A 22,829-nucleotide genomic window follows, 5' to 3' on the forward strand; every position below is an offset into this window, starting at 1 on the left:
AAATCTAATCTGTGTAAAAATAAATAAATAAATTTAAAAAGTGTTTCTCCTTTTGGATCATTTGCCTCCATCTCAGACTATTCCTAGTATCCTCCTCTGTCACACCAACCATGGAAGCACAAAGTAAAAATAGCAAGTTGCCTTTTCTACAACTGCAGGTCCAATCAAAGAAGTAAATAAGCTATTTTCTCCTTCTGTGGTTCATGTTTTTTTTGGTAACTTGGTATTAGCGTTACATGATAAATGTTATGTTGAATGTCAGCCTTCTCCTTCTACCTTAGCAACTGGTCCACACACTGCTAAATTGTTAAATTTCCTTTGAAGTTTGCCAAAAAGTCTCAAGTATAATATAATATATTGCCTTTCATCTTCCTTTGTTTCTTATGTCAAACACACCACTATCATCAACACCAAGAAATAAAAGAAAGAAAATAGCACTGAAACCATAAATCAACCCACTTTACTGCCTTTAGATGACATTAAAGTTATGTTAACATCTACAGTATGTGTGCATTTTTGTGTGGGTACAATTAGGAGTGTTAAATTCAGTTAGTTATTTCAGACAGTGTTTGTGATGTACTCCTACCTGAACGTGTTAGAGATCACACCAAGCCTTGTCAGAGCAGAAGAAGTGTCAGAGAAGAAACAAAAGGTGTAGATTGCCAAAAAATGTGGCTCTGATTGACCTGATGTCATGGTCCTGGGTCGTGCGACCCAGTGTTTTGTGTTTTAGCCTATTTTGATGTTTATTCTTTGTTTAGGGTCACTAAGGCAGTCCAGACATTTGTACATATTACCCGTGTATTAAGTCTCCCTTGCCCTTCGTGTGTTTATGTCTGCGTGTCTTATATTGTCAAGTCCATGCTGTCGGTTATGTCATCTCCCCTGTACTACGTCTCCACGGTTCATGTGTCTTGTCTAATCTCCATGTTTCCTGTTTTACTTTGAAAGTCTGTATTCACGGTCAGTGTATTCAGTTTCACTCCTTCTGTCCTGTCGTTAAGTTCATGTGTGTCAGCTGTGTTCCCATGTGTGGCCACTTCCCCTGATCATCCCTCATGTGTATTTAGTCTCTGTGTTTCATACAGTCTGTCTCGCGTCGTCTGTGTTACCACCTCCTGTGTTCTGTACCTCCAGCCATAGTCTTTCCTTAGTTTTGTCCAGTTTAGGTTTTCTGTTGAGTACTACACGTATGCTGCCCTCATTCTGTTTTTGTTCTTTTCATCAGCCATAATAAAAGGCTCGTTTTGTTGGAATCCACTCCTGCATCCTCGTTTGTGTTCGCACCTGGGTCCACCACACACCTTTCCGCACGGTCTGCCTCCGCAGACCGTGACAGTACGACGCGAGCATGCCGGACCCAGCGACACATGACATGGAGATCGTCCGGACAGTGGAGTCGCTATGCGACCGATGGCTGCACTGTCCCAGAGAGGGGGAACGGGAAGAGTTAGCCCGCCAAGTAGGGGTGTGCGTGTCCGTGTTCCCCTGGTTATGGGAGACGCTGCACCCCCTCGTCAGCGACTTTCTCGTCTCCACTCTCCGACTCCGCCCGCAGCAGCAGCGGCCCGGCGAGCGTGAGTCGTCACCAGAGCCATGCTGTTGCGGTGTTACCCCGCTACCTCATGAACCAGTGGCGGTCAGAGTCGGAACGGTGAGGCTCACCACCGACACACACACTTCATCGGCTTCCGCATCTTCGCCACCGCCTGTCTGCACGGAGATGCCCGAGGCTATTGACTTCGGTGAGGAGGAGCGGCAGCAGGTGTTGCGGGCGTATCGGGAGGACGAGCTACGCTGGAAGCCCTGGCTTATCTCCGAGGAGGAGCTTCTGCCAGCCGCCCCGCCTCGGACCGGCCGCCCGTCCTCGCCGCCTCGATCGGACTACACTTCTCCCGCTTCTTATCTGGCGCGGATGTGGTCGGAAGACGAGGAGCCGCTCGCCACAGAAATCCAAGTTCCGTCCGCGTCCACTTCAAGACGGAAGCGACGTTCACGTCGCCGTCGCTCATCGCTACGGCATGTGTCGCCCTCCACTGAGCTACACGAGGAAGCTGTGGGGGGCATGGATTCCGACCTCGAGGGGCGGCAGCGCGCCGCATGCGCACAACTGCAGGAGGAGCTACGGGAGGAGCCATGGCTCGCTCCTCACTACGGTGAGATCTTCCGCGGGACACGCCTAGCCCTTGGGGGCCCCCGGAGTTGCCTGGAGCTCCCGCCTGCCGCCCCGCCAACACTCGCCGCCTCAGCCTCTGCGACGCCGCAAGAGGCTCCACTTTCCACGTCAACGGGACCCACGGCCAAGAAGAAACGGCGTTCGCGTCGCCACCGCATCGCCCGACGCTCGGAGGTTAGTGACGATGTTTTGTGTCCACCTAATCGCTCTGGATGTACTGAGAGCGAGGGGCTCAGAGGGACAATAAATGTCTCAGAGATGAAGACCCCGTGTACCGGTACTGTTAACTCTGTCACCCCCCCAGGCACCGTGTCACAGTCTGTTTTCTCGGAGGCCAGTGAAGAAGCTGTCTTTCCCGTGCCTCTGGCTACTGATATTGAAGGTGTTACTCTCGTGCCTACGTTTTGTATTGACAATAAAGCTAAGTTTTCTGGTGTTGGGCATGCTGTTTTTGGGGACGCCACACTGCCCTCACAGTACTGTGAACCTGACACTGCCAAACCGGCCATAGGCACTTCGGTTTTGGGGATCAACCCGTGCGATGTTCTGTTAAACCCTGTTATTATGAGTGTGCAGGCTGAGGGGGAGGTTAGGGAGATAGAGGATAGAGAAGACGCTGCACACCCAGGACATGCGTCTTTCGCTAAGGAGGCTTCTTTTAAGACTGTTACGGCATCTGGAGCCTTTTCGAAGACTGTGTCTCAGCCCCTGCTATCCATTGACTATAAATCACGTGAGAAAACGTCTGATCTGACTAGTAATAAGACTGTATTCCCTTTGACTAGCACCCACCTTTTGGGGTCTTTTTTCCCTGTTCCCAAGCCGAATAATGAATGTTCTGCTTATGTAACTAGCCCAGCGCAAGAAGGAACGTCTGGTGTTGATCGGGAAATTGTATGTTATGTTCCGGCGCTAATCGGGCCCCAGGTTCCTCACTCTGCTGATGATTTGACCAGAGTGAGTGCTTTGGGGTCCGACATCAGCAACCGCTCTTCTGCACCAGTCCGCCGGGGCTGGACGAGTATTAAGGGCCTGCCGGGTTTTCCTATGTCTGTGAATGGCATTGTGATTTCTGTTAATACTAAAGTGAAGGTCTGTTTATGTTGTGCTTTCCCCTTATCTAATGACAAGGCTGTATTTTGTGTTTCCAAGACTGTCGGGGGGGCGCCACGCTAATCATCACAAACCAGCTAGCCCTTTAACCGCACCCCTGGGCCAGGGCCTTTTGACTGCAGTTAATGAACTGGCCGATCTAAGGACAATTCAGCCGGATTGCTCAGAGCCAGTCCACTATGTTTTCTATGCCACGCCAAGTCCATGTGCATCCCACTCACTAGCTTTCTACAGCCGCCTAGTGTGTGGGGCTGAACCCCTCCTTAACTCAGTCTCGCCAACAGGGCTCTTAGACTCCAGTAAGTGTAGTTGTCTCCCATGTGACTGCCAAATTATTGTGTTCAAATCATCTGCACCTAGTCCTGGTTGTGTTATGTGGGTTCATGCATCGAGTCTTGGCCTTAAGAGTCATGCTTCCTGGGACAACATAACTGTCACTTGTGTCACTGAGCCACCTTGCTTCTGGTCTGAAATATTGTTTGAATCGTGCTCCAAGACAGAAGGAGTGTTTAGCTCCCCAAGAAGGGCAACTAAGGACAATTCGGACTGTGTTAAGGACTTAGAGACATCAAGGTCCTTGTCTGTCGTTGCTCCTCTGCTTACATCTGCCAAGGACAGTGTCCGGAGCTTCGTGCTCACTCCCAGGGTGGCTGTGGCGTTACCTGACCTCTCACCTGCGTCTGATCTCCAGGTAGAGGCAGTGGACACCCAGCCAGCACCTGAGCTAGCTCCCACCACCAGGGTCAGGGCAGCCGGAGGTCAGCCATATCCTGCGTTTACACCCCAGGCGGGAATGGCTGCCGTCCGGTTTGTTCCTACACCCAGGTGGGTTCCCAAAGTTATGCCAGTCAGTACACAGCTGAGCTCCGCACCCAGCCTCGGCGCTCAGGTGGGAGCGGTTGTCGCTCTGCAGGCGCCTGCACCGGCTCATGTTTCCATTGGAGGCTCAAGAGAGTCATCGCCACCACGACAGCCTCCTGCTCTGCTCCCTGTCCAGGTGGCAGCCCTGCTCCCGGTCCAGCCAGGGGCCTCCTTAACTGTTCACCCTGCGCCTGCTGCTGGATGCCCGGGTGTGCCTATCCGGCATCCTGCAGCATCCACACCACTTCACGTCATGCCAGCTGGAGGGCCCGAGGAGCCCCTCCGGCCTCATGTCTCGTCAGCTGGAGGGTCCGAGGGGCCCGTTCAGCCTCATGTCTCCGCTGGAGGGTCCGAGGGGCCCGTTCAGCCTCATGTCTCCGCTGGAGGGTCCGAGGGGCCCGTTCAGCCTCATGTCTCAGCTGGCACGTCTGCTGGAGGGCCCGAGGAGCCCGTCCAGCACCATGCCACGTCCAGCACCATGCCACGTCTGCTGGGGGGCCCGAGGAGCCCGTCCAGCACCATGCCACGTCGGCTGGGGGGCCCGAGCCGCCCATCCAGGGGCCCATCCAGGGGCCCGTTCAGCCTCATGTCTCAGCTGGCACGTCTGCTGGAGGGCCCGAGGAGCCCGTCCAGCACCATGCCCGTCCAGCACCATGCCACGTCTGCTGGGGGGCCCGAGCCGCCCATCCAGCCACCTTCTGCGTCGTCTGCTGCAGCCTCAGAGTCGTCGTCTGCTGCAGCCTCAGAGTCGTCGTCTGCTGCAGCCTCAGAGTCGTCGTCGGCTGCCTTCTGCGCGGCCGGCCTCCGGACCGGCTCTGTCACCTGTGCCGCCCGCCTGGTCGGCCCCCCGACCATGTGACCCGTGTACTCTTGTGCCTGTGGGCTCTGGGTCGGCCCCCTGAACTTTGTTTGGACTTTGGTCTTGTGCTCCTGTGTGTTCTGTTGTTCGTTTTGTTTCCTGTTCTGGTCCCTCCGTCCTGGTCCCCCGCCTCCCGCCCTGGGTGGGGTTTTTCTGTTTTTGTTTGGTTTCTCGGTTTTGGGCTGTCGGGAGCCAGCCCTTGAGGGGGGGGTATTGTCATGGTCCTGGGTCGTGCGACCCAGTGTTTTGTGTTTTAGCCTATTTTGATGTTTATTCTTTGTTTAGGGTCACTAAGGCAGTCCAGACATTTGTACATATTACCCGTGTATTAAGTCTCCCTTGCCCTTCGTGTGTTTATGTCTGCGTGTCTTATATTGTCAAGTCCATGCTGTCGGTTATGTCATCTCCCCTGTACTACGTCTCCCCGGTTCATGTGTCTTGTCTAATCTCCATGTTTCCTGTTTTACTTTGAAAGTCTGTATTCACGGTCAGTGTATTCAGTTTCACTCCTTCTGTCCTGTCGTTAAGTTCATGTGTGTCAGCTGTGTTCCCATGTGTGGCCACTTCCCCTGATCATCCCTCATGTGTATTTAGTCTCTGTGTTTCATACAGTCTGTCTCGCGTCGTCTGTGTTACCACCTCCTGTGTTCTGTACCTCCAGCCATAGTCTTTCCTTAGTTTTGTCCAGTTTAGGTTTTCTGTTGAGTACTACACGTATGCTGCCCTCATTCTGTTTTTGTTCTTTTCATCAGCCATAATAAAAGGCTCGTTTTGTTGGAATCCACTCCTGCATCCTCGTTTGTGTTCGCACCTGGGTCCACCACACACCTTTCTGCACGGTCTGCCTCCGCAGACCGTGACACCTGAGCTGTTTGTCTTTAGGCAGATATCAGTGTGGGCATTTGGAAGTGGGCAGCTGGGGACCTCAACATGGCTGACAGGATCTAATGAAACAGGCAGAGCAGTGGAGCATGGATATGACAGGTAACAGTGGGTAACCGATGGGCAGGGGGCAGCTTGGTGCGGAGAGGTGACAATAAGACATGATGAGTTAAAAACAGATGAAACTCTCACCCTGCTGAGAATCAGGGCACTGACAAGATATGCGAGTTCCAGAGAGACAGTGCAGCAGAACAAACAATATAATGTGTTTAATCTGTTCAATTCTCAAATAAAAGCCAATATTTGAACAATGGCTAGGTCTCACATAATGGTTGGCGTGGTTGACATGAACTAATAAAGGCTGAATAAAAGCTATTAAGGGTAGAGGGTGATTACCATTACTGTCAAATGAACTAAATGAACATTTTAAAAATACATACAGAAAATGTAGTTAATTTGACGTCTTGGTCAAATTTCTCAGCACAACCAGAACGTGTTGTGTGCCAAGTGTTTGCATCCTATTATTGCTCTGTTTTAAAGTTCTTTAAACACTGAAACCAATAAAAGCAAAGCAAAAATGAGTCAGTTTTACTGATTGATCAGTCTTTCTAGAGTCGTATGTCCTTCTGGGTGACCTCATTCTGCCAAGACACACAGTCTCTCCCGTCTTTCTAGGTCTGTTCCAGGATCTCTAACCAGCCCGAACCACATCAGGCTGACATAAAGGGGCAGCAGCTGTATTCTGAGCCCCATCTGAATGGCCAAGCTTCTCACCTTGTAACTGATCTTTAAGGGAGAGCTCAGACACATTTTGAAGGAAGCCAACTTCCATTGTTTGCATCATTGATGTCATTCTTTTTATCACTAGCAGAGCTCATGGCCATAGGGGAGGGCAGGAGTATATATTAACTGGTAAATCAACAGCTTTGCTTTCTTAGTCAGCTCTTTCTTCACCATGACAGACTGGCACAGTACCTACATCACTGCAGATCCTGCACCAATCCATCTATTAAGCTTCTGCACCCTCCCTAACTTGTGAACAAGAACAAAGTACTTTAACTTCTCCACTAGGGCTTTTTTTGGCTGAGAATCATGCTCTCAGACTTGGAGGTGCTAATTCGGATCCCAACTGTTTAACACTTGGCTGCAAACCAATCCAGTGCAAGATGGAAGCCGTCAATAGAAACCAGCAGACAGAAAACATCTGTAAAAAGCAGAGACAAGATCCTGGGACCACTGAGCCTGATACCCAATGACTAGACTGAGATACCTTATCCATAAAGATTATAAAATGAACCTGGGATAAGGAGCAGGCCTGGGAGAGTCTGAGGCTATGTCCACACTAGTATGTTTTCGTTTGAAAACGAATCGTTTTCTCTCCGTTTTGGCCTCCTGTCCACACTGAGACGGTGTTTTCCTCAAGGAAAAACACAGCGTTTTGAAAACGCTCTCGAAAAAGCATACATTTCAAAACAGAGCTGTCCCGTCGCAGTGTGGACACTCAAAAAGGCAGACTTTCTAAAACAATGATGCATTTTAGTCATGTGATGCAGTCATGTGACCAATTAAACAAAGATAGCGGAGTGCATTATACAGCAGTTGTTTTGATTGCTCTCAATTTTGACAGCCCTAAAAAGATGAATATCAGTTTGTACATGCTCCAGATAGCTTTTCTTCAAATTCTTTAATGCTCACTCGCTTTTGCACATGCGCAGGACTGGAACGTAAGCATTTTGGGCCGTTTCAATGTGGACGCACAACTCTGTGAAAATGACTCAAAACGCTAGTGTGGAAGCGGAGCATTTTCAGACAAAAACACCGTTTTCAAATCTATCCGGGCTAATGTGGACGTAGCCTAAGATCCACCAAGAACAAGTCCAACTTACTGCCAGCAATGTAAACCAAGGTCTTAATACAGCTATACAGTGACCAAATAGCCTGTAACAGCAGGAGACATATCCCATACTCCCCAAGGGGGAGATCCTGAGGGGGGTAATTGGTTCCCTTCTGCTTGTCTGACTAAATTTCATTTATCTATATCTAATTTCATTTTTCTATATCACTAACATCTATATTACTATATAGGCCTGTTAAAAAAAGCAAGTGGATAAAAGTCCACTTCATGATTCAGTAGATTGCAGAATCACTCTTAGCTGCAATAATTTGAAGCACTAGTTTCCTGTGCACTTTTATCAGTCTCTTACATCATCGTGGAGGAATTTTGGCACTCTCCTCCTTTGCTTCAGTTCATTGAGGTTTGTGGCCATTTATTCATGCACAGCTCTCTTAATATAGCATTTCAGTCAGGTTGAGGTCTGGACTTTGACTTGGCCATTTCATCGAGTCTTTTTTCTGTCATTCTGTTGTAGAATAGCTGCTTTGGTCCTATGGCAGCAGAACAAGCTGGTGTTTGTGGTGACATGCTGTGGTTAGTTTTTGTCATACCTGTCCTTTTGCATTAGAGCTAAACAGTCAAGGACACTACTCCAGAAGTGACGTTGTTTGTTTAGACGCAGTTTTGCAGACCTAAGCTATGCTCGCATGTAGATGCTTTCTACTGGGAAATAAGTCATATTTGTTCAGTCTTTTTCACAACTTTATAGTCATGAACTTTAATATTTTACAGGTCTGTAGAGCCATTGCATGTGCTGACCTTGGGGTGAGTTTGCTGGGATGTGTACTCCTGGAAAGCCTGGGACATTGTGTCAACAGACACCTAAATCATTTAGACCAACAACCTGCAAAACTTCTGCTCGTATAGAGCAGAGGTATATAAAGTGCATCTTATTAGCAGCATCTGGCTGCTCCATATCCTCTCAATTCCTATAGATGTAGCAGTAGTGAGGATGCCCTTGATTTTCACAGGCTCACATAGAGTGAATTTTTTTTCACATGAATATAGTTATAGAATTAAAATTAATACAAGCTTTCTGAAAATTTCCAGACTGTAATCTCTTGAATACCACACGTGTGGGAATATTCAAAACACTGAGGTAAATACAGACAACATTTAAACATGGACAAATATGTTTGGAAACAGGGAGGGATTAGGCTAAGATATGATAAACAACACACAAACAGTCTTTAAAATGTGTGCCAGGATGGAAACTGGCAGAGAAACTAAATTTTAAGTATAAATTAATGCTAATTGAGTTCCTCCCAAAAGTCCTGAGCCAGTCACCTTCGCATCAGTCTGCTGCTGTGAAGAACCAAGAATCAAATGAGCATTCAGTGCAGGTGAAAGTCTAACTCAGTCTCAAGTGAGTTTCAGGGAGAAATCAGCCTTTAGTGGCAGCCCGTGTCCTCCCAATTCCAGTAATCAAATCTCTGTAAATTACAATGGCTCGGGAGATAAGCTGTTTTGAAACCTTGCCATGGATCAAATGGGCAATCTTGATTCAAGCCACCTACAAAATTAGCCATCCAGTTTCAGTTGTGTTTTTCCCTTCCCCCTCCTTCCAAGGAGAAGCCCAATTTAATTTCACCCCACGTGTGCAGAGAGGTTGCTCAGACAGCGTGATCAATTGATAATAAGAATATGGGCCAAGCGGGATAGAAGTTTCATTATTTTAATTCCTTTATAGCTGCCCTCAAGCATAAAGTCACATGAATTTATTTGTGGCCAGATGAGAGGATTAGTATATTGATTACATACATGATTAGATGTAGCAACATTTATAATGAAGGCTTATGGGAATTAAAAGAATGGATTCAAAATATGCTTCATGACATCATGAAAGTCAATAGAAACCAATAAACAGGCTGTAAGTTGGTGATTTTATACGGTATAGTAGTAAAAAGAATGTTAATGATAACAAAGCAGCAGTAAACTTGATATGCTCCAGCTCCCATACGAGCTCTGATGGAGGATGAATCGTGAAGTTAGTTTTAATGTTTGCGGTAACTACAGCGGCTCCCCGCAGGCTAATCAATGTGGTTTTTTAAAACGCTATAATAGACGGGCGAGCCACGTTATTCCCTTTTGTTTCCTCGAAATCTCATCAGCAAAGCGATGAGCGGCAAGAAAGAAACAAATCCAGCCGACTGAGACCAGTTTTCCTCCCATTTATGTCTAAAATGAAAAGTTACCACAGGAAAAATGTTGCATCAGTGAAAATTCAGTTCTGCTCCATTTATGTTAAGAGTGTATCTGCAGTTTAAAACTCAATACAGGCACATATCAGAGCTGTGATGCACTTTCTTATGAAAGCAAAAGATTAGAAAATAATAAAGCTTATGCATCAAAATCTCATCTTACAATCTTTACTGCTTTAGTCTGGCTTTTGACTTGACAAAGATGATTTAGTAAAACTTGCTATTTAGTTTCCACCATGTTTAGAGTTGATTTAAAAAAATAAACTAGGGGTGAACTATGGACTTGGACTTGCATTCAATGCAAATGGGAAAAAATATCTATAAATTAAATGCGATGATATTGTGTCCTTGAAAAGCAAAATAATATACAACAAATGTCTAATTTTTGTTTTTTGTCTTTAACTTTTTGCATCTTGCTAACTGTGATAGATGAAGGTGACATGGCAAACTTTTGATTCAAAAGTCTTGCAAAGTTTATTAGAGGCCAGTCAGCTAATTATTTAATACATTTGCCTCATGTTTCACGCATTTTTTTGCACAACTTCAACGTGCTGTTCATTTTAAACAATTGCAGTGTTTGTAACAGGCTGGGCCTCTGACCCTGCACTCTGAATGTAGTTTGTATTTGTCTTATGTTAGATTTGTGATTATATAGTTTGTTTGGTTCTTATTTAGGTTTTAGTCGAGGATAAGCTCGGCCATTATTTGTCATTGTCTCCTTGGTTTCTGGGTTCTTGTCTAGTTTTTTTTAATGTGTGCCAAGTCTGTGAAGTTGGTATTGTCTTGTCTACGTTTCCTGTTTCATTTCCTGTGTTTCCCTTAGTCAGTGTGCTTAGTTTTACACCTCCCCTGTGTCACTATGTGCATTTGTGTCAGCTGTTTCCTCATGTGTTTCCACTTCCCCTGATCACTCCTTGTGTCTAGTGTTCCATTCTGTATTTGTCAGAACATCTGTGTTTTCATGCCTGGTCATAGTTTGAAGTCATAGTATGAAGTCACAGTAGTCATAGTCGTCATATTTTCTTTGTTTTTCATAGTTTCATGTGCATCACTTCTTTCCTGCCAAATAAAGGCTCGTTCAAGTTCAAGTTCAGTTCTGTCTTCTTGCCTGTGTCTGTTCCTGGGTCCTCCTCATACACTCCACACGATCTGCCTCCGCAGACCCCGACAGTGTTTCCCATACATTTTTCCATTTGCTACACAAAGCGGCTACTTTTTTTGACTGACTGGCCTTTATGTTTTCTGTTAGGCATGTGTGGAACACCCTATATGATTTTCGCAAGAATAGACACACAGCCACATCTGATGTTTTGAGTACATCTTCAGCTGTCTGCTTTGTGTGCTGTGGCTCAAGCCGCCTGCTGTGGCTAGAAATGATGCAGTGAAAAAGTTATTGGCTGAAAACCAACAGCGTGAGCTGAAAGACGCTAAAGTGCGCTGTAAGGCTGATGGGATTGCTGATGAAACTGTGTTTTTCCAAAAAATATTCCCCTTTCAAATGGCACATTAAGGATTCATATGAGCAGCTTTCAGACAGAGCTGACATGACAGACATGATTTTGAGATATTTTTTCAGCCTTTGACGAAAGGGTGTACCCATTTTCATGAATGTTTACAAAGTAACAATTTTTCTCTCTGCAGAGCATGAGAGTTTGTTTAGTTGAATATGTTGATATAGACTGTCGTGACTCATTGATCCTTTAGTTGCCTGAGGTTTGTGCAAGTTAGAATCCATGGACCCGATCACAGCTCTGAAATATCAGTAGCCTAACTGGGCTGCATATTGATAAATCTATGGAGCTGTCTGTACTGCTGAAGCAGCACACAGATTTGTAATTGCACCTTTTTCTCTGAGTCCTGTTCTCTGTCAGTTTCCTCCTACTTAGTCATGAAAGTATATACCATAAACTCTCTTGCGCATACTATACTGTAGCCTGTACAGCAGTGCAACATTCAAGATCAAAGTGAAAATAGCAACCTGTAGTCCCTGGGCAAGAAAAATCATAGAGGCACTGCTGCTTGTAGTATCCTTATAATATTCCTTTGATATTACTATGATCATGTGCTTCTGAAAATACATCCAACGCCAAACAACCTAAACACCAAAATATTATAGGAGACATAACTGCAGAATCTTTTTTTACTATAGATGTTTGGTTTATCCAGAGAGTGAAGGAAGGACAGAGACTGCATTAACCTGGGCAAATTACACTGCTACAGCTGCTAAAGTTACATATTTCAAAGTAAAAGCATCAAAATGCTTAATGTACACATCTAGAAAACAGGCTTCCACATATTTAAGGTAAATTATATTTCTTCAAACTTTAGAGGTTGTAAAAATGTGAGGAAAAACATAATGAAATGCTTTTCAAATCCATGACGATGCCAACAGAAAAGTGTTGTCATTAACATGAATAACCATACAAAGAAAGCATTTGAATTGCAGAAGTGCTGATAGGGAGGGGTTCACCACTCTGTGAAAGGCTACGTGGTCTACTAGTTTAACCATATAGGAATATCACTTCTTGATAATTAATTTATTTTACATATTAAATGGTTTAGAAATGTCTGTACCCAAAGGACAAGGCTGTAAACCAGTATTGAATGCATTTGATCTTTAGGCCCGCAGGCAGTGCTGAATTAAAAAAACAAACAAACAAAAACAAACAATTGTATGATGGAAATCAACGCATACGGTCTTCTGAAAACATAATTGAACACACTTCATCCTTAAACCCACAAATACAAGTTCAAAAGTATAAAATAGAAAGATAAAAACATGTATATAAGAAAGAGATTCTGAAATGATGTTTTCAGCTTGCCGTGGATGGAAATGTTTAAAAATGGCAAACTATTCTGTGGCTTGACCAATTGAAATGTGTAAGTCTTTATAAAGGTCATGGCCAACATGTCATCCTGGCATCCTCCAACTTTTATCAGCACAATGTTCAAAACCCAGCATCTATGATGGTAAATGGAGCCTTTTATAATGTCATTTGCTGCCATCTAGATGGTGTCTTTTGCCTTGTCGTGGTCCATCGGGGTATTGTTTTCCTGTTGGTCTCTAACACTTCTGGTCTTTCTTTCTCTCAGGTGGAGGTGAACAGGCCCAGTTTCCTTCTCTTCAGGCAGATACGTGTTCCTGATTGTTCATTACCAGCCAGTACTTAAGGACCAGCTTGAGATGTCACGAATATTTAAAATCCTCGGCTGGCCTGGTCTTTCAGAGAATACACTTTCATTCATTCACCTGCCTGCCCGCCCTCCACTGTCACCTGGATCCCAGGACAAAACTCCCAAGTGTCCAATCTCCCCACTGCTGATTCCACTGCAAGTAAGGACTCTCAGAGCGATTCAAAAATGTATTTTCTGCATCTCTCTGGCTACAAACTTTAACAGGCTTCTCGTTTCCACCGCCTTCCCTGAGCCATAAACTCCTGCATTGTACCTTTTGTTCGTTCTCAAACTTGTGTGACAATAAATCTTGTTAAACATGAGTCTGGGTCTTGCTTCAGTCTACAGTAAATTAGTTTCACCTCTGGTTATGACATCCTATTTTACCAAGACTATACAAAACCACATTCTAGATATTACAATCCATGATCATATGCTATTCTTTGCATGTCTGGTTCCTGCGATGAGAGTGTGTGTGGGTGTGTGTAGCTTTCTCCCCTTCTATATGTGCAGTTATGTGGCTGAGATGGGTAAAGAGAGCTAATTGGCTGGTTTGAATAAGTTGCTGTGTGCTGATTGGATCACTGGATGTACAGCAGCCTCTTGACCTCCAGCTGAACAAAGAGTCAGTAGTTACTTTGCTAGCAGCATTGATTGTTTGTTCGAATCGTTAGTAGAAGCTAATAACTGAATTGTGAGAGCTGAGTTGTACATTCTTTGTGGTTAGCTGAGAGCATGTTTTAAATTCTCTTTGTACATACTTATACACTATATATATATATATCGAACACTTTGCAGCAGTTTAGAGAGAAGCTCTTTTTGCTGAACTACTTTTTTCTCCTGTTTATTGATTAGGAGTTTGTGTTACAGAACTGTCTTTTGTTTGCCTTTTAGTTTTGCTTGTTGTTTCGAGCACTTTAAAGTGAATAAACTGCTTCTCAGCAGCTAGAAAAAGCTTTGGGAGTCATACCTCATGTGATATCTATGCCACCCTTAAGCTGGGGACAGAACATGAACTGGGGCTCATCCAGGATTTCAACCTGGGATCTCTTGATTTAGGTTTTGGCCATACCAAAAGATACATTTTGAAATATTTAGAGAGAGACTACACAAGGCCCGCAATTTTGTCTGTGATGCATCTACAAATGCCAAGTCCAACGTGAAAATAAACCTCAACAAAAAGTCTGTAGGATGGACCCTCCAGTCATGTGACCACTGACTTTGCTACACAGGCACTATTTTCTTGTCCATATGTTGTGGAGCACAAACCCGTTGATACAGAGTGGGTACTCCGTACATAAAGAAACAAAGTCATACATATGTCACATCAACATCCTGAAGGCACATGATAACCCTAAAATGTAGTCTCCAGTAAAGGAAGGTTTTGTAATATGTGCATTGTTTCATAAATCAAAAGGAGACCACAAGTTTCCTTTGAATTGAAGATATGCATCTTCAAAATGTTTATTTGAAGACACATATCAATCAAGACTTGCCAATGTTTCACTCAGACAGATGTAGACTTTAGATAATTTATAGTATGCTTACTTATGGAGGAAAATTCACACAAAAAAAATGTTTCTTGAGCAGCAAATATAATGGAGCAGTAGGCAGGCAGGCAAGCAATTACCCGCCTGCCAACTCCAGGCAGGTAATTTTGATGGTGCATATGGAGCTGCAGTAAAAAAACAGAAGAATCCAAGATAAGAAGAGCAACAGAGAAATACACCAGGAGTTTCTTGAAGGCAGACAAGAAAAAGGGTAAGCGCATGGAATCAAAAATGAACAAGGAGTTTCTTTCTAGCGAGCCTCATATTACCACTGGAACTAGCTGAACAATCTGGCAACAGTGGAGAAGAGAAACCTGTCCTTAAGTACTGCTGAGGAGACTGGGAGATGAGTAACAGGTGCTTGGAGTTTCTGCTGCAGCTTGGAGGCACGACTCTAGGGATCTCCACCAACCACGAATGACTGCACACAGGAGAGATAAGGAATGAGAGGGAGCTGGATAGAGCAAGACAAGAGTGAGAAGAGGGGGGGGAAGGGGAAGGATGGAGCACTGGACTCCAGGGACAGTGACAAGAATGTTTAAAATATTTGCAGTCAAGGTCTGACCCAACCAAAACTGCACAAAACATGCAGACACGGCCTTCCATATAGTGTGATGTGCATATAGAAACACATCATTTCTATTTATAGTGTGAATGTAGAGCTGAGCAGATAGGAGCCCCCGCTGATCACTCTTCAAGCTGAACTGTTTGGAGATAAAAGACACAAGTAAAGACCGTATATGCTGCATAAAATCTATATGCAACACAAAAAGAAAGTCATTTGTTATGAGCTAGAGGCACAAACACAGGCGTGTTACACAAAGACACTGTTTGCACCTCCCTCAAGAAGATGCTTGATTCCTCTTAAAATAGCAGTCTTTATGAAACTGAAATACCAAAGTGACTGCGTCTGCAATACTCACACTTTCTCTGCTCTGGTCAAAATCACAGATAAGTGAAAGATGATTCTTTATTTCCCTTTGATCCGAAAGATCAAAATCCAAAAACAGACTCCAAAAAAGTTCACTTAAAAGAAACGCATTTTAATGGCTGACAGCCAACTTTGTACTGTTCTCTTAAAACATAAATATTAAGTGAAAAATACCTTTTGAAGTGGCTTTAAGAACACTCAGAGCAGGTATGACAGAGACTGATGTTTGCCTCTTCAGTGTGTTTAATGGCTGCAACCGGGAGTCTATAGAGGACACACACAGGCTCACACACTTCTGAAGTCAGTGTCGACATATCAAACCAAACTAGCTGTCATGGTCCTGGGTCGTTGACCCAGCGTTTTGTGTTTTGTGATTATTTCCCTCTGTTCTAGTTATTCTGTGTCCTCCCCCCTTGTGTCCGGTTCGGGTTCTAGATTTCCTGTTTTGTTCTGAAAGTCTGTGTCTGTTGTCATTGTGTTCAGCTTGTGTCCTCCAGTCATCATGTGTATTCAGATCAGCTGTTCTTCCCTCCTGTGTGCGATTACCCGATTACCTTGTGTGTGTGTGTGTGTATATATAGTGGGTGTCGGTCTGTGTTCGTTGTCGGCTCGTCTGTGTTTCTTGGTATCCTGGTCTTTGGTCTGCGTCTCTCTGCGCCGCTCTCCGTTTTGTAAGATTTCAGGTTTGCTCTTTAGTTTCTCCCAGTTTAGGTTTGTCATTACTCATGCTTCATTGCCTGTTTTTGCCACTGCCACCGTGTAAATAAACTTCACTCGTATCATCAGTTTGCTGCATTTTGGGTCCTCCTTTTCCTCCACTCCACACGGCTCACTCCGCCAGCCGTGACAGTACGAGCCGACCAAACATGGACCCAGCGGCATCCGCACCTCCCGAGGAGCTTCGGGAGGAACTAATTGACTCTGTTTCCAGGTTGGTTAACCTATGGCTCGAGCATGAGGGGGAAGAGTGTCTCCGCGCTGTAGAAGCCAGGCTACAGCAGCTCATCTCTGCTCACTCCTGGCTGCTGGACTCTCTTCACCCGCTCGCACAGGACTTCATACTCAACGAACTGCACCTTCACCCACCAGCCGCTACCGCTTCCCAACTCAGCCCGGCGGCGAAGATTTTGCCCGGCCCGCCGGAGGTTTTGCCCGGCCCGCCGGAGGTTTTGCCCGGCCCGCCGGAGGTTTTGCCCGGGAGGAAGCGACGATCGCGCCGTCGGCGTATCACCCCACAGCCGAAGACTAGGACTTTGGAACTGCCAGCTGTGGTGAGTGAAAAGGACCCTTTTTCTGTTTTGGACTGTGTGTCTGTTTATTCCGGGGCTGTGTTTTTTGAGTCGGCTGCCCTGCCGGTAGCTCAGTTAGCTGCCCAGCAGCCACTAGCTCAGTTAGCCACTCAACCGTCACCCCCATTACAGTCACAGCCAGACCTATTAGACACTTGGTTACAATCCATAGCTCAGTCAATAGCTCAGTTGACAAGAGACTCATCCGCCTTATTATCACCTATTCAGCCATCGTTGTCACCAACTCCTCCTGCACAACAAGTTAAGTCCATCCAACCCGGAAAGAACTATTTTTCACCTGTTCATGTCAAGCAGAGAGACACACCACATAATATTGTAATCAGTCCTCAAAAGCTGGCCAGCCCAGAGACTGTGACACACTCCAGGGCCTCCCCAGAGGCTGGGTCCCAGCCCCCGGCCGACTCTGGACCCCTGGAGATTAAGAAGCCAGCTGAGGACTGTATCCGGCTGTCGCTGCCCGAGCTGGGTCAATGCTCTGTGCAGCTGCAGTCTGCCTTGTGTTTGCCAAAGGCCCGTGTGCCTGCTGGTTCTGACCCGTACCTGCCAGAGGCCCGTGTGCCTGCTGGTTCTGAACTGTGCCTGCCAGAGGCCCGTGCGCCTACTGGTTCTGACCTGTGTGTTCCAGGGGCCCCGGTGCCCACTGGTCCAGAGACTGTTTTCGCTGGGGGGCCCGAGGAGCCCGTCCAGCCTCCTGCCTCGTCAGCTGGGGGGCCCGAGGAGCCCGCCCAGCTTCCTGTCTCGCCAGCTGGAGGTTCAGGAGAACCTAGCCAGCCTCCTGCCTCATCAGCTGGAGGGCCCGAGGAGCCCGTCCAGCCTCAAGACTCATCGGCTGGAGGTTCAGGAGAACCTAGCCAGCCTCCTGTCTCGTCAGCTGGGGGGCCCGAGGAGCCCGTCCAGCCTCAAGACTCGTCAGCTGGAGGTTCAGGAGAACCTAGCCAGCCTCCTGCCTCGTCAGCTGGAGGGCCCGAGGAGCCCGTCCAGCTGCCAACTGCAGCCTCATCATCCTCGCCAGCTGCAGCTTCATCCACGCCACGGGCAGCAGCAGCTTCTTCCACGCCTGCAGCGCTACAGTCTCCGGCTTCCACGCCGTCGCCTGCTGCAGCCTCATCATCCTCGCCAGCTGCAGCCTCCGAGCCTTCATCCTCGCCCGGTGCAGCATCATCATCTGCCTCGCCTGGCCCGGCTGCAGCCTCGTCGTCTGCCTCGCCTGGTCCGGCCTCTGCTTCAGCCTCGTCGTCTGCCTCGCCTGGTCCGGCCTCTGCTTCAGCCTCGTCGTCTGCCTCGCCTGGTCCGGCCTCGTCGTCTGCCTCGCCTGGTCCGGCCTCGTCGTCTGCCTCGCCTGGTCCGGCCTCGTCGTCTGCCTCGCCTGGACCGGCCTCTGCTTCAGCCGCGCCTGGACCGGCCTCTGCTTCAGCCGCGCCTGGACCGGCCTCTGCTTCAGCTTCAGCCGCGCCTGGACCGGCCGCTGCTTCGGTCTCGTCTGGTGCTGCGACGGCCACGCCACCTTCGGGTCCCGAACTGCCGCCTCGACATCGGCGGTCATCTACCAGGCCGCTGGTGGAGCGTCATCGTCAATATGGACGACCTCCTAGACGCCGCCGCTGCCTTCCGCGCGGTCGGCCTCCAGACTTGTGTCATCGTCGCCATTGCTGTCCGCACGGTCGGCCGCCTGAACGGTTTCCTCGTCGCCGCCGTTACTGTCCGCACGGTTGGCCGCCTGAACGGTTTCCCCGTCGCCGCCGCTGCCGTGTGCACGGTCGGCCCCCTGAACTGCCTCCACTCCGCCACCGCTGCCTTCCGCTCGGTCGGCTTATGGATCTACGTCACCGACGTGGCCGGCCTCAGAAGATGAACTGTCCTGGACTTCTGAGTTGTCAGCGTTTTGTGTTTTGTGATTATTTCCCTCTGTTCTAGTTATTCTGTGTCCTCCCCCCTTGTGTCCGGTTTGGGTTCTAGATTTCCTGTTTTGTTCTGAAAGTCTGTGTCTGTTGTCATTGTGTTCAGCTTGTGTCCTCCAGTCATCATGTGTATTCAGATCAGCTGTTCTTCCCTCCTGTGTGCGATTACCCGATTACCTTGTGTGTGTGTGTGTGTGTATATATAGTGGGTGTCGGTCTGTGTTCGTTGTCGGCTCGTCTGTGTTTCTTGGTATCCTGGTCCTTGGTCTGCGTCTCTCTGCTCCGCTCTCCGTTTTGTAAGATTTCAGGTTTGCTCTTTAGTTTCTCCCAGTTTAGGTTTGTCATTACTCATGCTTCATTGCCTGTTTTTGCCACTGCCACCGTGTAAATAAACTTCACTCGTATCATCAGTTTGCTGCATTTTGGGTCCTCCTTTTCCTCCACTCCACACGGCTCACTCCGCCAGCCGTGACACTAGCAGTGTAAACAGATGTGGATTATGTGATTTTATTTTTTTTTTCCAGTAAGGCTATTCAGTCCGTGATGTCTCTGATATACTTGTGACTTGGGTGTTTTACTTGTTTTTAATAAAAGTATTTTAAAAAGTTTTACTATACTTTTGAAAGATTGTACAAGTTAGATAATCTCTGTAGAATTACACTGACTGTACTGGAAAATGCAATCTCTTATGAGCAGCAAGACTTGAAAGGCTAATATGGGATTGAACTAAAGCAAGAAAGGTTGTGTGGACACATGAGAGCAAAGTGTTTCCGTCAAGTGTGGAGAATAATAGGGCATGACCATCATCATGAAGAGGTCATGTCATGGCTCCAGCAGATATGGCCATTTCTGGAACTGGCTCGCTTTTTATTGATTATGAAACAGATGCTGGCAGCTGTAAAGGTCACAGGAGGGAAAGACCCAATTGCTGGACGAATAAATAAAAGTACAAATCCAAAATCCACAAACTAGAGGTCATACAAAAGAGGTTAATAATTCAGATATGGAACAAGCATAAGGCAAAGTTCATAAAACAGGAAAGTGGTTGAACATGTAGAAAATGATGAGAAACATGAAAAAAAGGAAAAACTAAAAGAAAACAAGGCAGTGTGAGGTGAGCAGTTGTTGCTATATATACTGAGGTAAGTGATTAATTGATTGAACATAAGCGTGGCACAGGGGGGTAGAAATAGAACAAAGGCTTGAGGTAAAAAATAACTGAAGTGTGTGACAAGCTATACAAATAAAACTGGACAAAAAGAAACACAAAACCATGGCAGGCAGCAGCGGGGTGAATTTAGGAGTGTACAACACACAGTTTGACTTTGTACAGAACAATTCTGCCAATCTCAAGAGCTGGACCTTTATCCTGCAACAAGACTCCAAACATTCGGCCTGTGGAACTAAAGCTTTTATCAGTGAGAAAAACTCCAGCCTCTTAGACTGGGCTTAGGTCACTCACCATGTTTCAGACCTTAAAATTGAGGATTTCATGAACTTAGAAGGACGCTAAAAGCAACTGTAACAAACATCAGCTGAAGCCAGCAGCTTTGGGCCTTAAAAAAGCAGTTCCCAACCCCCAGGCCATGGACCGGAACCGGTCCGTGAGTCGTTTAGTATCAGGCTGCGAGAGTTGAGGCTCGGGCGTGAAATTTATGGTTTTCAGGGTTTTTATCGGTTTTTATCGTTATTGTTTTAATGGTTTTTATCCTTAACTCAGTTTCCCCATGTGTTATGAATAAATCGTTTGTTTGTTTGGTTTTTTGGTCCCAGCACTGGTTTTATTTTGCTGTATTTATCTGCAAAACCTTAAAGGCCGGTCCTTGAAAATATTGTCGGACATAAGCTGGTCCGTGGTGCAAAAAAGGTTGGGGACTGCTGGTTTAGAATATGAAAACTGGACTCTGAAAACTACTTGGGTAAGTATAGGTATATACAAACACAACGTGGCTGGGTTTTTGGTCTAAAGACTTCCTGGTTTGGTTCAGAGTTGAGAAAACTAGGAACTGAAAATTATTGGTTTAGTTCAGCATATGGAAAGTCTAAAAATTAAGCCTTGAAAACTATTTGCTTGTGTTTAAGCACTAATACAATTTATTTTGTTCTACTTGGTTAGATTTACACACTGAAATCCAAGCGCCAGATAGTACTTTGTTGGATTTAGGCACTGAAAACTGAAAGTGTTTTAAGAAAAGCTATGCTTTGGATGAAAACATGCCCCTTCACAACGGTAACCCTGCTCGGTGACAAATTACACGTTGGGATGGCCTGATCCTTCTCACCAATAGTCTGTGAAGGCACAGACTTCAAAGGACACCTTGTGACTAAATGAGCCATGCCATTTATTCACAAAACATGTGACAAATCTAAACTAATTGACGCTGCAGGGGTGAGAACAGGCTGTTTTTCCCAGCATAATCTATTTCCACAATGTTATTGTGATGCCAGACATGTTTGGTTTTCTCAGTCTTCTTTCAGTTCTCCCAGAAATGTTTGACCTCAAGCCTGTTAAACAGAACTCCTCGGTCTTTTTTGGTCTTCAACGAGTTCTCATGAAACTTTAACATGTGTTTTGGACTCGTTATCATATTGCAGGTTGGTCTGTTTTGATACCCAATTCCAGGGTAAAATATTCTCACCACCATGTTTTTCTCCGGGTTTGATTCACTGTCTCCTTACATGCACTCATCTATTATTACCACTAATCTCTAACTTGGACTCATCAGTTTTTCCATCATTAAATGTCAAACAGTGTTACTCTATCTCTTTGTCCATCCCAATCCTCTGGCCTTGTTTGCTTTAAGAAATCTTAAGAGATGTTATTGGGCAGACTTCTTTTGAAAGCGCTTGTGTTTTGCCTTCATCTGTGATGAAGAAGCATATCTGTCTCTCCTTGAACAAACTTCAGTGTAAGTGAGCTTTTGGCGGTGTTGTAAGTTTTGGTCTGCGTTGTGTTTATCTTGCTTACAACAGTGCGATGTAGTGCACCCTCCAATCAAAGGCTTTGATGGAGAAAACACTTCTTTGCTCATCACAGTTCTATTTCTGACACTTTTATTCTCCTTTTGTACAAATACTTTTTATGGTCTGTGCCACAAATGAGCAGAACACTGATGACTGACCAAGGAATAAAGCAAAATCTGAAATATATACATTTTCCTTGTAGATAGATGTTTTTAAATTGTTGAAGATTTTGATCATTTGTGTTTACTTTCTGCGTGAGTATCCTCCAACTACATTTCAACCTGTTGTTTAACAGGTGCATAATAAAAAAAAACAGTCTTATTTATTTAGAGCTGCCATCCCTGGCCTTGCTTTTTTGATTTTGGAGGGTTCCTCGATAGTCCTACTGGATGAGATAGACACACTTGTCTTCACAACTAAAGTCTAAAACAAAACCATCCAGACATCTTCCACTTATCCAGTTCAGGTTCATGGGAGCTGGAGCCTTACCTATGTTTTAGGTTAAGATACAGGTTACACCTTGGACAGGGTACCAGTCTTCTGCACCTTCAGCCAATGTAGAATCACTAGTTAATCTAACATGATGTCTTTGAGGTGTGGCCACAAACCAAAGAACCCAGAGAGAAAATGTAAACCTCACCACACCCCAGTCAGCCAGTGGGGTCAGACCCTGGGCCTTCTTGCTGTGAGGCATCAATGACAATCACTGCACTATTGTGCATTAACATTAAGTAAAACAAATACAACTTGCCAGTCTGTCTTTTAATGATGTGAAATTATTTGAAGATGACAATACAGATAAATAGTACGAAATATAATGAAATATTACTCTACTACATGCATGGTCATTGAGTTATGATCTTCTACTCTCACCCTGCTTCATAAACCCACTGTTTTGTGAGTAGCCAGATATGGCAGTATATTGTGTCTCTGCACTATCTGCAATCAGGTTGTCCTTGTAGCCGTAAAGCCAAAACACCCAGTGCGATCGTATAAGCTACACTAACACTAATCTT

The 22,829-nt window shown here is 45.9% G+C and overlaps 1 protein-coding gene across 1 annotated transcript; it reads left to right on the forward strand.

Moving 5' to 3' along the window:
* Window positions 1-16,244: 16,244 nt before the first annotated feature.
* LOC143420426 (uncharacterized) lies at window positions 16,245-18,803 on the forward strand. The gene is made up of 3 exons (XM_076888587.1): window positions 16,245-16,912; window positions 17,159-17,500; window positions 18,339-18,803. The coding sequence occupies exons 1-3, from the start codon at window positions 16,508-16,510 to the stop codon at window positions 18,801-18,803; spliced, it is 1,212 nt and encodes a 403-aa protein (XP_076744702.1). The 5' UTR covers window positions 16,245-16,507.
* The last annotated feature ends 4,026 nt before the right edge of the window (window positions 18,804-22,829 follow it).

Source organism: Maylandia zebra, linkage group LG9 (genome assembly GCF_041146795.1).
Source record: "Maylandia zebra isolate NMK-2024a linkage group LG9, Mzebra_GT3a, whole genome shotgun sequence".
Taxonomy (NCBI): Eukaryota; Metazoa; Chordata; class Actinopteri; order Cichliformes; family Cichlidae; genus Maylandia; species Maylandia zebra.